This window comes from Crinia signifera, chromosome 4, assembly GCF_055691185.1.
Source record: "Crinia signifera chromosome 4, ASM5569118v1, whole genome shotgun sequence".
Taxonomy (NCBI): Eukaryota; Metazoa; Chordata; class Amphibia; order Anura; family Myobatrachidae; genus Crinia; species Crinia signifera.
Window position 1 is genome coordinate 106,765,708 of NC_139220.1, and position 14,851 is coordinate 106,780,558.

General features: G+C 41.4%; 1 protein-coding gene across 1 annotated transcript; it reads left to right on the forward strand.

The window, feature by feature from the left end:
- The first annotated feature begins 1,053 nt into the window (after window positions 1-1,053).
- Window positions 1,054-13,936, forward strand: LOC146072381 (uncharacterized). The gene is made up of 8 exons (XM_083179641.1): window positions 1,054-1,132; window positions 2,636-2,698; window positions 2,810-2,857; window positions 6,430-6,480; window positions 6,638-6,703; window positions 8,350-8,397; window positions 11,761-12,446; window positions 13,869-13,936. The coding sequence occupies exons 1-7, from the start codon at window positions 1,061-1,063 to the stop codon at window positions 12,427-12,429; spliced, it is 1,017 nt and encodes a 338-aa protein (XP_083035767.1). The 5' UTR covers window positions 1,054-1,060; the 3' UTR covers window positions 12,430-12,446; window positions 13,869-13,936.
- Window positions 13,937-14,851: the final 915 nt, after the last annotated feature.

Consider the following 14,851-nt stretch of genomic DNA (forward strand, 5'->3'; position numbering starts at 1 on the left):
GGTTGCTATGGGCAACATCCAAACTTTTAGAAGCTTTAGTAAATTTACCCCTTAGGGGGGTATTCAATCTGGGATTTCTACGGTAAGAAAAGCCAGACAGTCAGAATTCCGGGGCCGTTTTCGCTTCCTTCGACTGAGACTAAACAGCCAGAATTTAATGTTCCGGCTGTTGAGTGTTATAAGGCAGAGGATGTGTGAAAAAAGTGTCAGCTCTGTCGAAACCCCCCCCCCCCCCAACTTAGTGGGCCTTGAGGACTGAGGTCAGGGATGCCTGAATGAATCGCTTGTTAGCAAATTAATGCCACTGTCCCCAAGGTTGATAATAAATTCATATGTTTTGTCTTCTTTTCTTTTAGTTTAAAGATTTGTATGAATAAAGTGCAGTGTGTGTTACAAATTTGTATAACTGGTACATTTTGTTTTAGTTCTCTGTTGTAATATGACAGGTAAACTTCAAGTTAACATTTGATTCATTCTGCTTGAGGGAATCAGTAAACATTACGGTAACAGCCTTTGATCATTATAACACACCATAACAAGTAAGGATCATTTACCTCTGACACAACTTCTTATGTTTCAAAAGATTTTCAAGCTTCAATCCACTTTATCTACTTGTTTAATTAGTATTAAATGTACACACAGACCAAAATTTGTATAAATTGATCACAACTGATACAATTCAGTACAGTCTATCTGCGAGTGTTCATGCTGAAGACGCACTTTTGCTAGTAAGAGATGAAGATCACTGTGACCCTATTGGTTATAGCTGCTGGCTGCTGCTTTGGTAAGTGCCCCTTCTGTTAGCTAACTGACGATACTGCAGATAACTACTGTAACATACTTTTTCAAACTATAGAGACCTTTTATATTTTATTCTACAACAGGAACGCTAGCCATGTACTTCTGTTATTCACAAAATTGCAGTACAAGTGAATCAATTGTAGCAGAATATAACAGATGCATTATCTGGGAATCATCTGCAATTTTTGAATGTAGATTTTATGTATCATGTTATGATCATATTGTTGATGACAGTCATTTATTTGTTTTAGCTCCTGCCATGTCAAAATGCATTAAAGATGGCACAGATCAAGGTACTACCGGAGAGTCAAATTGCCTGAGGAATTCCTTGGTAGGTACTTGGTCTCAATACAATGGGCGGCATTTATGGCAGTGCTATAACCCACAACAACCCCAATGAAATAATTTTTTCCATTTCCTAAACTGCAACAGAAATTTTACAAATCACATTGTGTCTATCTATCTATCTATCTATCTATCTATCTATCTATCTATCTATCTATCTATCTATCTAGATGTCTAGTGTCCGTGAGTCTCTGAAACAATGCCATCTGCTGGGAGAAAGTGAAACTACATCTCTTTCTCATAGATGCACAAACACAGAAGGTAGCAGACTAGCTTTCAAAGCTTTTGCTTTGAGTGGGCTTACTAGTATATATATATATATATTAATATATATATAGATAGATACAGTGGCTACTGCTGATAATGAAAAGTGACATTGATAAATGGCTGCCCCCATACAGCAGACGAAAAACTGTCTGCAGTATGGGGCAGCCATTTTTCAGGTGTCACTTTTTGTATTACCAGCGCTGCAGCAGTAGCCAGGAGAGCTGGGACCCAGTGCAGACAAAAGTGCTGGCGGCAGAAGGCAGTGAGTTATAATAGTCCCGCAGCCCCCCGGCACCCACAACCTCTCAGCGCCTCCCCGCCACCGCGGGGGCTGCGGGACTATAGTTACGCCACTGGATAGATAGATACAGTGTATATATATGTGTGTGTTAGTGGATTGGTGTGTGGCGCCACTTGTGAGTCTCTAAATGGCATATATGACAGTACATATATTGATACCCCTTACTTCCAAGGGTGTCAGCTGTCCTTTAAATATAAAAAGTAATGGTAAGTTACTTGTGGTTAAAAGATTTTTAGTGCAGGATAAGGGTTCAGCGACAAATAGCGTTATAACCAAGGACACATATATGTATAGAGCAATTAATTAATTGTTAATGACCATAATTCATAAAAAATATATATATTTATTTTAGATACAATTAGTTAAAAATAACAATAGTAATATATCAGGAGTACAAAAAGGAGAATTTTTTTTAAACTTTGTATGTATAGTGGATAAAAAGTAAGTATTATCTATATATTCTTGGATGGAGGCAAAGTTCTAACGCGTTTCGTCTCTCAGACTTTATATATATATATATATATATATATATATATATATATATATATATATATATATAGATAGATAGATAGATATTTTGATATAAGCCTGGGGAATTCCATTCTGATAGCAGTGTGATGTGGTGTTTGATACAGTGTTTGGAGCAAAATGGCCTTCAGCTGTAAAATTGTAAACTTCATTAAAAATGCTCTTTAAAATAGATTAAAAACACACATCAATAAAATATTTCAGGGCATTCAGCTTAACCGTCTAATGTATCTTGGTTTTACCAGGGTTATATCTGTACTGTCCATTTAGAGTGTATAATATCAGTGCACACACACACACATATACACACACACACACACACACACATATACATTTAAGTAGATATGCTGTTATATGTGAAGCTCAATGTTGTTTATTCATTATTTTTCACAGGTAAAAAAGAAATTAGCTATTGATGATCTGGCAGACTTCATCTGCACATATTACCAATTCAAGGTAACAAGATCCAATACTGTAATTTACTGTTATATTTAGGATTGCCTGTCATGCAGCTCTACCATTTATTATACAGGATCGATTTGTATACATTTGTTTTACTTTTTATAGAATGCGACTGACAAAACAGAACTCAGCAAAGAAATTCAATACATTGAGGTGAGAAAACCTATTATATGTGTAATCAAAAGAAGAATATGTTCTAACTTCTAACTCAGCTTCACAGTAAAAGGAAACAACTCTACTCACATTGCAGAACTTATGTGTTGTAGCCACCACATACATGGGTAGATCCTATAAGTCTGTCCTACGCACCAGATGCTAAATACTCAGGGTCGATTTTACCATTAGGCAACTTTAGGCATCTGTCTAGGGCACCGAGATATGTAAGGGTGACACTGGTTAATGGTGTCTATGTGGAAGACATCCTTGTTGTACTTAATGCAAGTGGAACTTCTATGGCACCACCTCCACACTCACTTGAGTGGCTAAAAGTGGGTATTGGTGGCAGTGTAAGCTTGGGGGCAAGTAGTAGGGTGTGGTTTTTCCTAGGGTGCCCAGAAGCCTTACACAGTTACACTGGCCCTGTAAATACTGCATATGACCCATGTCTTCAGCATATAAAGCTTGTCTCAACCATGTAATAAGCATATAAAGCTTGCCATTATGAACACATAGACTATATGCAGTCTGAAGGCCACTGAGATTGCTGAACTGTCAAATCAGGGAATTCAATCCATCCACAAATTATAGTACGTTCTTCATCAGAGCTACGTTTGGCAAGTTTGACCTGAAGACAGGGCTGTAACTACTGGTTGGCACTCTCCTGGGACAATGGTCAAATGGAAGCGGTGCTACCCGGCTCAGAAATCCTCACATTTTAACCCTTTGAGAGCCTGCAACTGTCCAAAATCAGAGAAGGCCCTAAACAAATTATACCAGCCTTGCCTTTTGGGTCAAGCTCATAGATCTGGGCTTTCACACAAAGCCTTCTTGATGTGTTGTCCCAGAAGTTCAGCACATCACAATGCAGATGGGTAAAAGTTCCAGTTAGTTAGACCTTCACTTGGGTGCCCAAATTAGGTTTGATCACACGGCTGCGTTCTTTAAGTATGGACGATTTTCAAATGACCGCGCATGTGTACTGGCTGCAGTATTTTTATTTATTTATTTACAGTTTCTTATAAAGTGCAGTATATTCCATTGCACTTTACAATTGGAAACAACAGTGATTACACCAACTGGGTAGAAACAACAGACATAGAGGTAATAGGATAATAGGAGGGATACATAAGGATAGGATTCCATAGCATTGCAGTCCCACCATATTACAAGACATCCTGATGGGATGCAATTAGATATGAATGCTATTGGAGGCTGTGTGGGGGTTCTGGAATATGATAGGCTTGCCTGAAGAGGTGAGTTTTCAGAGAACAGTTGAAATTTTGAAGGCTAGAGGAGAGTTTTAATGTACATGGAAGGGCATTCCATAGGGTGGGGTACATCCTGTAAGTGTAAATGGAAGCAAGTAATGAGTGTGAATGAGAGATGCAGATCTTGTGCAGAGCGGAGAGGTCAGGTGGGGATATATTTTGAGATAAGCAAAGAGATTTAACCCCTTGAGTGGTATGCCCGGAAATTTTCCAGGCTCAGCTGCGCTGCCGCACCAGGCTGTCCCAGAAAATTTCCGGGCATACCACAAATATGAAATAGGTGCGAGCAAGTGCTGTCCAGGTGTGCACCACTGGCGCAGCACCTCTAGAGCCCCCCCTCCCCAATCACCCCCCCCCCCCCAACCCTCCATCACCTGTGCTCCAGCGATGACACGCTGGAGCTCTTTTAACACCACTCCTCCTGCTGCTTCTGCCTGCCGCCATACTTTTAGTAGCAGTGACGTCGGCGGCAGGCTCGGGATGTTCGGGGCGGCTCGGGGGGACTCGGGAGCGCTCAGGCACCCAAGTCCTCCCGAGCCGCCGCGAACATCCCCCAGCCTGCCGCCGACGTCACTGCTCAATGTGACAGAGGCAGCGGGGACACTAATGGCGGCAGGGAAGCTCCGGCGTACTAACGCCGGAGCAGAGGTGAGGAAGGAGGGGCTTCCCACTTCCCACTGTGGTTGGTTTTGCTGGGGCAGGACAAACCTGCCCTGGTAGGTTTGTCCTGCCCCAGAAAAACCTACCACTCAAGGGGTTAAGTCAGTGTAGTCAGAGTAATGGCTTTGGATGTAAGTAGAAGTATTTTATATTGAATGCGGTAATATACAGGCAACCAATGGAGGGACTGACAGAGCGGAGTAACAGACGTTGAATGTCTAGCCAGGAAGATCAGCCTCGCAGCTGAATAAAAAATGGATTGTAGTGGTGAGTCTTTTCTTAGGAAGACTGCTAAGGAGTACGCATGTGTGAGCTATTTGTACGAAGGGAGCCTATGATGGTTATAGCCATCACAGGCAGCCCGCAAGGAGATTGGGAGATTTGGGAGTTTGGGTGTGGAAACATTTTCCGTGAGTGTCCAGCGTTCCTCGGTCATTGGAAGGAAGGGCTGTCATCAATGGCCTTCTTCTGTCCACTGCAATCACAGCGCTGAGTAAGTCAACTTACTCAGCACTGCGAGCAGGGGGAAAATCACTCGATGGTGAGTGATTTATCGTGTTCGCAGCCGTGCATAGGGGAGGGGGGAATGTGGTTGGCGCTGTGGCAGGGCGGCATTTACGTAATGGCTGGGCTCCAAAATTCTGCAGCCCAGCAATCAGGCCTTTGTCAGGACATCAGCGCCCCTTGATAAAGTACAGTTACAATGGATGAAACATTAGGTAGCCATGCCAGAGGTACTTGTCTCCTAGGAAATTGCACTACAGAAATCAGGATTTTTACAGAAAATACAAAGATTAGTACTTTACATTTTCTGCAAATGCAACAGAAGTCTTTAAAATAAAACAGAACTTTTTGTTGAAGCATTAAAGGGTGATTCTGGTTGGTTTGCAATAGCCATGTGCACTGCAAGTGGGGCTGATGTAACATGTGCAGAGAGAGTTACAATTGGGTGGGGTGTGTTCAAACTGAAATCTAAATTGCAGTGTAAGAATAAAGCTGCCAGTATTTACTCGGCAAAGAACAAAATAACTCACCCAAATGTAACTCCCTCTGCAAAAAATCAGCTCCACCTGCAGCATACATTAAAGAAGGAGTTTGCTTTTGCAAACCAACCAGAATTACCCCCTAAGTGTCACATTTACAAAATTATGAGTACAAAAGGTACAATTAACAAAAACAAGGGAAGGTGGGCAAGTCTCCCGCATCACTCCCGCACTCTTGCTTCCCCGCTGCATAAAATTCTGAATTCTGCAGATCCACTGGGAGGGGGTGGGGCTAAAATTATGCAAATTGTGTAAGTTTGCATCATTTTAGACCCTCCCCAAATCTGCGTACCCACAAATTGCCGCTGCTGGCTGTCATGGGGACCGGGCTTGGTGAAGTCAGCCTCTCCTCTGACCTGTAGTCTCGTCCCGCCCCTCTTCACTCTTCTCCGGGCTTCTCCCGGAGAGGAGAGAAGAAAAGTAGGCAGGTATGACTACAATCCGTACGCATACACAGCCATTCAATGTGGATTTTTATGGTGCTAGAGTTGAAATAAAAGTGCTGTGACAATTTAGTTTTCTGAATAAGCTACTGTGATATAGCAAATAGCAAATACATTGTATATTTGGAATAATGTTTTATATTCTACATTAGGTTATCTCTGGCTGTTCCCGTGAAGACATTTTTGGATCAGATGCAGATCTAGTAAGTTTTAATTTTTCATTTGATGTTACATTTTGTCTAAACAGTGCTGTTATGTCTTCTTGATATCAGTATTTTGATCATCTAAAATTTAAAAAAAGAATTCAGGCAATGTCATTGTTTTCTGCTCATCTGTAATTTGTTATCTCCTGTTCCCTAGGAGACGATCGTTATGGATGTAGATGGTGCACTTCAAAACTTCACTGCAACTGTGCATCAGCTGCTGGTAAAGCAAACCTACAATTACACATAGGGATATCAATCCCAGGGTTCAGGATGGGGTTGCACTGCGAAGTGTGACCTCACCCATCACTCAGTGCATGAGTCATGACTCCGCGCACAGCCACATAGCTGGGCAGCATCTGAGACTGAGCTTAGTGCTCAGCACTGCCCGAAAATAATGATATACAGTACAAATGAAATTAGGACAAGTACATGGTAAATAAAAGTTGAAGTAGACACTGTGGTAATGCCCGTTGCCAGAGTTACATGCTTGTTGCTAGGGGGAATTTTTTTTTTTTTTAAATTCAGAGACGTACATAAGCAGAGACGTACAGTACAATAATATACAACATCGTTCGCACATGCCCCTAGCATGGGGACCAAGAACCATACATATGAGGTCATGCTTGAAATATTAACAATACATTCCAGTATTTAACCAACAGTGGACTGCGGTGCGAAGTCTGGGGCCTGTGCCCAACAGTTTAAACATATAAAGATTTCCAATCTACATTGAGTGCACGTCTCTAAACCTAAACTTTTCAAATTTTTATGTGGTGGAACTAGGATAAAAGGTAGAAGGGAGGGATGGGATGTGGAAGGGTTGGAAGGAAGGGGGGGGGGAGCTTGCAGCCAAGTCATATCTTAGGTGACAATGTTGAGTCTGGGGGGTCTTAGGTCAAGTCGCTTCAACAGGGATTTCTAGTAGATGACAGATCTCAGTCCTCTGGGCAAGAGGGCGACTATAGATAAATGGTCCCCATGTGGATACAAATCGTGTGGGTGAAGAGGGGTTAGCATGTCTGAGTAGATCCGCTAGGGGGAATTGCATGCCCATTGCTAGGGGGAGATACATGCATATAGCTATGGGGGAGTGTTCATGCTCCTTGCCAGGGGAGAGTTACATGTTCTTTGCCAGGGAGGAGTTATATACTTGTTGTCAGGAGGAGGGATGCTCATTGGAAAGGGGATTTGCATGCTCATTGCCAAAGGGATTGCATGCTTGTTGCCAGGTGGGGAGGGGATACTTGCTCCTTGCCCAGGGAGTTCCTAACAGCTCTGTACTTCTGACCACTGCATCGGGCCTCCAACCCACAGCAGCCCACATGCACATTCTGTTGACTGCAGCCCCTCCAAAAATGATTGCTGCCTTGTAGGAGAGAGACACTAGAGGTCCAGTTGGACCTCAAGTGTCTGTCTACTCCAAAGCGGCGCCCAATTTTGGAGGGGCTGCTGCCGACAGAATGAGCATGTGGGTTGGAGGCTAGATGCGGTGGCGGCAGCAGAGTTGGGGTGTGGGTGTGTTGGGCATTAGGGGGTGCCTGGGCACACCCAGCACCCCCCTGCGCACGTCTTTGGTTGAGACATGGGGGGATGAACATAAGCATTTGCATCTTTTTTTCACATGTACTGTTAGATACCGAAGGGGCTACATGCCTCATGCACCTGAGCCTTGCTTTGGGGGATATAGGCCAACTCAGCATCAGCCCTGCTCCCCAAATTACTACATAACATTCAAGTATTTTATAAATAACAATATTGTATGTGAGTGTTCTAAAATCCAAATTTAATATTGATAAGCAATAACTTACTACAATGAAAATGTTGCCACAATAAAATAACACAGTGCATTGTCTATTCTTTTTACAGAATGAGGTCATCCTAATACAAATAACACCAGGCGTGTGCTCTTTTTTGGTAAGATTTAAAAGGTTACAGGTTACAAGTATGGCACCAGCCTGCAGCATACAATTATTAATTGTTAAAAAAAGGGGGAAGGGGGCTGGACTGCACACCCTATTTTTAAACATGGTGCTACCATGCTAAGGCTTCTAATGCTACACAAGAAAAAGAAAAATACTGATGCACTCTAAGTATTTTTCCTGTATAGTACTATAAGCCTTAGCATGGTAGCACCTCTTATTAAGCTGTGTGAAGAAAAAAGTGGAGATAAAGTAGAAGGTGCTAATACAACAGCCAATCAGCTATGTTTGAAAAATGACAGGAGTTGATTGGCTGGTGCGTTATCACCTTCCATTTTATCTGCACTTTGGGCCTGATTCTGATTGATTTGCTCACCCGTGTGTTCGTGCATAGGTATGTATATGCATATGCATGTATATGCTGTGTGTGAGTGGGCATGTAGAACTGCTAGTTCGCCACCCCGTTCGCACCTACGAGTGTGGGCGGGGTCATGGGGCAGCGGCTACAAGCTGCGCCCATGGGAACACCGAGCATTTCATGGGTGTTCCCATGAAACCACTTGGTGTTTCCATGGAAAATAGGCAGTGATGTGGCATCAAAACTAAGACCAGAGAGTGTCTTAGTTTTGTGTGTACCTTCCAAATCATTTGATGGCCTCTGCACACAAGGCTGCGAATAGATATTTATGCAAAACATGTATTCTCAGCCGTGCGGGGAACTCAGCAAGCGAGGGGGGGGGGGGTGGCGGTTCATCCACACGCAATGCTGCAAATTTCACAGCGTTGGGCGTTGGGTATGCACCAGAAAAAGGTCCTTTATCTCTACACCTGTCTTAATGCATCTTACCCATTATGTTTAAAAATATAGCTCCCCCCCTTTTAATTTATGTTTGTGTATATATATATATATATATATATATATATGTATATATATACTTGCTTCTGGCGGCCCGGCACTCTCCTTAAAGATACAGCAGGTCCCGGTGCCCTCCCAGATGGGTATGGGTAGGTGGACAGGAATGGGCGGCACTCGGAGGTAACTTTCAGTGGTTTATTTAAGGTGCGGCAAAGACCAACGTTTCGGGGTGCGGTAACCCCTTTGTCAGGTGCTCAAAGGAAATATATATATATATATATATATACACTGTACATTTGAAGGCGGGGCTCCATCATTCTGGTATTTGCACCCCTGACTACATATTTTTCTGCAAATCTACAGATCAAGACCTCTAATATATGAAAAACAACAAGAAATCACGTGATGGCGCTAGTTAAAAAATAAATGTGCAATGTACCAACCTACTTGTGGTTTTTACTTTGTTTTATCCGTGCCACAGCTTCATCTAAAATTGAGGTGCTGGCCCTCAAGAAAGATACTACAAGAAAAAAGGGATAATGAAGCGCTGTGATTAGATCAAAGACAATAAACAGAACAATATACACTAGTTAAAAGTATTAAAAGCGGAATTTAATCTGATACAAATAGGAAACAATGCTACATAGTAAACAATAAAAATGACACACTTGCAAAGAAAATGTCAAACAAGTGGTCTTCCCTCTGATACCATGATTACAATGTCTATATATATATATATATATATAGGGAAGTTCAATTATTTCCGAATATGGCAAAGTTTGTATAGTGGAGAATTTTGGGATAAATAGTTAAGGAGCACCAGAGCTGTGGGTGGTTTGAACCAAATGATGGTTAGCAATAAAAGTATGAACAAAGTTACCTCATTAGTTTGGTGTGAGGTCCAATTATGTCCATAATATAGCAGCGGAAGCGTAGCAGATGCAGGCTTGTAAAATGATCATTCTTTTTGTCGGCCACTGACCTGTAAGGAGACTGTCCTTATTTTAGCGTGCAGCTAATGGGGGATGTGGGGCGGCCATGGGTGATGAGCGGACAAAGCTTTTGGCTGAGATTCAAGGTGTAAGGTGCAGCCGGTGATTGGGTGGCTGCGTGTCTCACACTCACCGGATGGTCAACTTGACATTCACCCGGCAATTGGCTGTGCAGTGAATGGCATGCTGACTGCTAGTCTCCGTGTCAGCGTATGGAAAGCCCTGCTGTAGCAATGCTCAGAGTGATAGCTTTCCTGCATTCTCCGTACTGGCAGACTCAGCTCTGGTTGTGCTGTGGGGGTGGAGGGGGTGGCTTGACGCGTTTCTCATCCGTTTGGATGTTTCCTCAGAAGTCCTCTAACATATGACATGCCCTTCTCAGACAAGAGCATCACAGATATATGCCCCTTATAAAAGTCATCACTCTGATATAGATATATGTGCTTACCTGCCACCCTTAGATTCAGTTATGTGGTGGTAGACATAGTAGTGGTTCTAATTTATTTTATGATTGGAAGACACAAGAACTGGTTTTGGCTGTCACTTTAACCATAAATTTGTTTTTCCCCCAGACTACTAAACCGAGGCACCCTTGCAAGTGTCTTGGTACCCCAGGATAGATAGGTACACAGCTTGCGAACCATTGGTCTAATGCAGTGGTTCTCAAAGTGGGTCCCGAAATTGTCAGCATGGAGTCGTGACTTCATGTTGCTGACCATCAGGCTGATGACTTTTCTAATCTCAGTCAGTGATTCAAGGAATATGAGAAATCTGTTTAGTTCTCTGTTATTTTAGACTCCTCCCATCATTGTACGCCTCCACAATGCTGCCATGTATGTGCTTGATGATGACTACACATGTGATGTGATGACATTCTGCAGTAAATTGTTGCGGTTCTGTAATTAATTTTATTGTCTGATGGGTCACAGAGCAAAATAGTTTGAGGACTCCTGGTCTAATGTTTTGAAGCCAGAAAAAAATTAGAATATAGTCTGCTTTTGCTTACGGAACTATATGCAATTACTTGGTATCTTCAAAAATTATATATTTCTATTCTATTTCTTGATACAGTTGAATTGCCATCTGTGCCCACATTTGGTAATGATGCTAAATACAAGTTGGCCATATTTGTTAATAAAGAATTATTCAGAGCTCACAAACAGGCTAATCCTTAGGCCCCAACCTTTTGTTAAATTCTTGCATTTTTTACCTGTCGACAAGCATGTTTGTAAGTCTACAAAAAATGTGCTGGTTCACTAAGCAACTATTAATACATATGGGCAATCCACCCTGATCTGAAAAGTGTGGATGCTGTGAATCCTTCTTGCCTGCTACCTGAAAATGGAAGCTCCTTATTGTAATAAGGGATGTATTCACCTGATGTTTCTGGAGGTGGGGTGGGGGTCGTGGTGGTGGTGTGTGGGGGTGTCTGTGTTTATTTGGTCATTATGATACAGCTGAACTCAAAAAATACTATGAGAACAATAACATTTCTCTTTATTTCTTACAGGAGTCCATAAAAGAATATATTGAAAACGCTCAATCTACACAAACTACTGAAGGGGGGATTCTAAAAGAACAAAAATCACGAAAGACTCGTGAACTTCTTAGTATACTTGGGGGACTTGGAGGAGTTCTAAATTTATTAGGTGCACTCAGTCCCATATTGTCATTACTAGGAGGAAATGGAGGACTACTAAGTAGCCTCCTTGGTGGTGGATCAGGTTTATTGGGAGGCCTCCTTGGTGGATCAGGTGGATCAGGTTTATTGGGAGGCCTCCTTGGTGGATCAGGTTTATTGGGAGGCCTCCTTGGTGGATCAGGTGGATCAGGTTTATTGGGAAGCGTCCTTGGTGGGTCAGGTGGATCAGGTTTATTGGGAGGCCTCCTTGGGTCAGGAAAATCAGGTGGCTCAGGTTTATTGGGAGGCCTCCTTGGGTCAGGTGGGTCAGGTGGAGGATTAGGAGGCTTGCTTTCAGGTGTGACAGGAGGGCAAGGAGGACAGGGGCTGTTAGGAGGCTTGCCTTTAGTAGGTGGCCTCCTTGGGTCAGGTGGGTCAGGTGGATCAGGTGGAGGATTAGGAGGCTTGCTTTCAGGTGTGACAGGAGGGCAAGGAGGACAGGGGCTGTTAGGAGGCTTGCCTTTAGTAGGTGGCCTGCTAAATGGAGTTCTTGGATAATCTGGACAGCAAAAAAGGTAATCTATCTATCTATCTATCTAAAAGAACATACATAAAAGAAATGTGTTAGTGTTGCTATTCATGTTAATAGTGACATTTGCATAATGTATTACTACTGAAATATAATAAACACTTTGTGAAACTAGAGCAGGGAATATAGCAATGAAATAATGGTGCATTATAAATACAACATTGGGTATAATAGTAGCACAGGAACAGAGTAATAATAAGTAAGCATAGTAAGTGAAGCAGTAAAGGAGCAAAGCATTAAGCATGAGATGAGGACCCCATTACAGCTTTCATGTATCATAGTTAGTAAGATTTGAAAACTTTTAAATAATACTGTATGTATATATTTCTAAATTTCTAATTTTTTTTCAGGAATCATTGGTTCAGTAATAGTTTCATGAATATGCACCAGTGGCAAGCACAGGATTTCTAGAGGGGGTTTCCAAATGCAGTCCACAGTCTCCCACTCTATAGAACATTGGAGTAAGAGTGGGAGTCTGGGGGAGCTGTAGAAGAACCTAATAATGACACTGGACATTAATGTACACATTGTTCTTTTTTATACACTGGATACTGTATTTAATACAGTATTAATATTTAAAACTATAGATCATCTATGGCTGTATCAAACATATTTAATACACATAAGTGGTCATGAAAAGGTTAAACATACTATAATAATTACGGTACACAAACATAATAGAACAAGTACTGCATTAAGCAGACATACTCCCAACTCATGGTAAGGCTCCAGTTTATACTTCTTGGTTTAATATAAACATCTTTGAGACATATATTGTCCATCAAATTTGTTTAATATAAACTGTCTATTATGTAAAATGAATTTTTTCGAGCCATTATTTTAAATAATTGGAATTACAAAAGTGTGCCTCCCACAAGGAATCCTTCCTGTGAACAACTGCCCACTCTCTGGTTTTTGGCTGTTTCTCCCCCTTCCAAGTATTCTAGTACTTGATTCCTGGGGGCACCTCCAACATTGTTTAACTATCGTATATTATCGATAAATAACATAGGTCATGTTGGTTTTTCATAAATTATTTTGCTCTAGGTTTGTTTTGTCCTGTGCATGATACAAATTTTCCTTGCTATCAACTACTCTGGTCCTGTGCACTGATCGAGGGCTCAGAACCTCACACACAGCAAACTTGATAGAAGTAGCTTCTAATACTGGGCATGTTCCATAAGTCTGCCATTTTACTTAAATTGCATGATGTGGCAGCACCTCTAGTATTAAATAGCATTGCTATTGTTTTAATAATTTGAGCCACTTGCTAAGAGAAGGGGGGTTTCCGGGTATCCAGAAACCCCCTAACATTTGCCTATGTGCACTAAGGATATATGTAGTATTTAAGTTTATTTTAGTAAATGCTACAGTATATGTAATAGGCATCATCCTTTTTTTCCCACAGGAAGATGAAAAAACAAAAGAATGGATGATTGGAAATAAATATCTACTTCTGTAAATCTTCTGTTTCTATATGTATAATTTAGTGCATTGCTGATTAATGACTTAATAAATTAAATGGAAAATGCATCTACTTCTTATATTCTTAAAACTTCTTTATTAAGAACATTGTATGAAAATAAAAATGAATTGAAAAGCAATATTTGGTACAGTGTATTTTTTTTTATTGCCCAGATGTAGTTGTTGAGACTGTTGCTACACTCAGCATTGTTTACAGCAAGAGTACACAAATTGGTGGAATTTCTAATGTGTGTTGAATAAATAATGTTTTAGTAATGTCATTAGTTTCAAGTCAAGTGATAAGCTTGTTCTCATTATGCACCTCCATGAGAATATGGCCTTGATTCTAATCTCATCGGTCCGTTCCTCCACGTTTTAGCGCAGTGGACCGTTGTTTCTGGCCTGCGCATGTGCATAGTCTCATATGTGCATGTACAGGGCTCCTGTGTGGGCACCTTCGCCAACCTGCACAGTCGGCGTGGCGTTCGCACAGGTACGGGGCTCAGAATCAGGCCCTATATGTTACTGTATATGGTCATAGATATTTTATTGCATGAGTGATTAATCAGAAGCTGCATTTATAGGTGCAATTATTTTATTAATCTATAATGCAATCTCAAACACTTCTCATGCAGGCTAAAAAATAAGTGCAATTGTAAAGCGTAACGGAATATGTTGCGCTATATAAGAAACTGTAAATAAATAAATAAGTGAATGAGTTTCCAAATATACATAGGAATATATATTGAAGGAAAAATTTTAAAAATATTATTCTAACCAAGAGGAATCTATAGATAAATAGTTGGTGTCGGGTGCTCCCAACTTTAAATTTAGGAACTATCTTTAAAGGCTAAATCCAAGTGGATTATTCAGACTTGAGCGCAGCGGTCCAATTTAGATCTGATCCTCACCGACCAACCAGAGTGA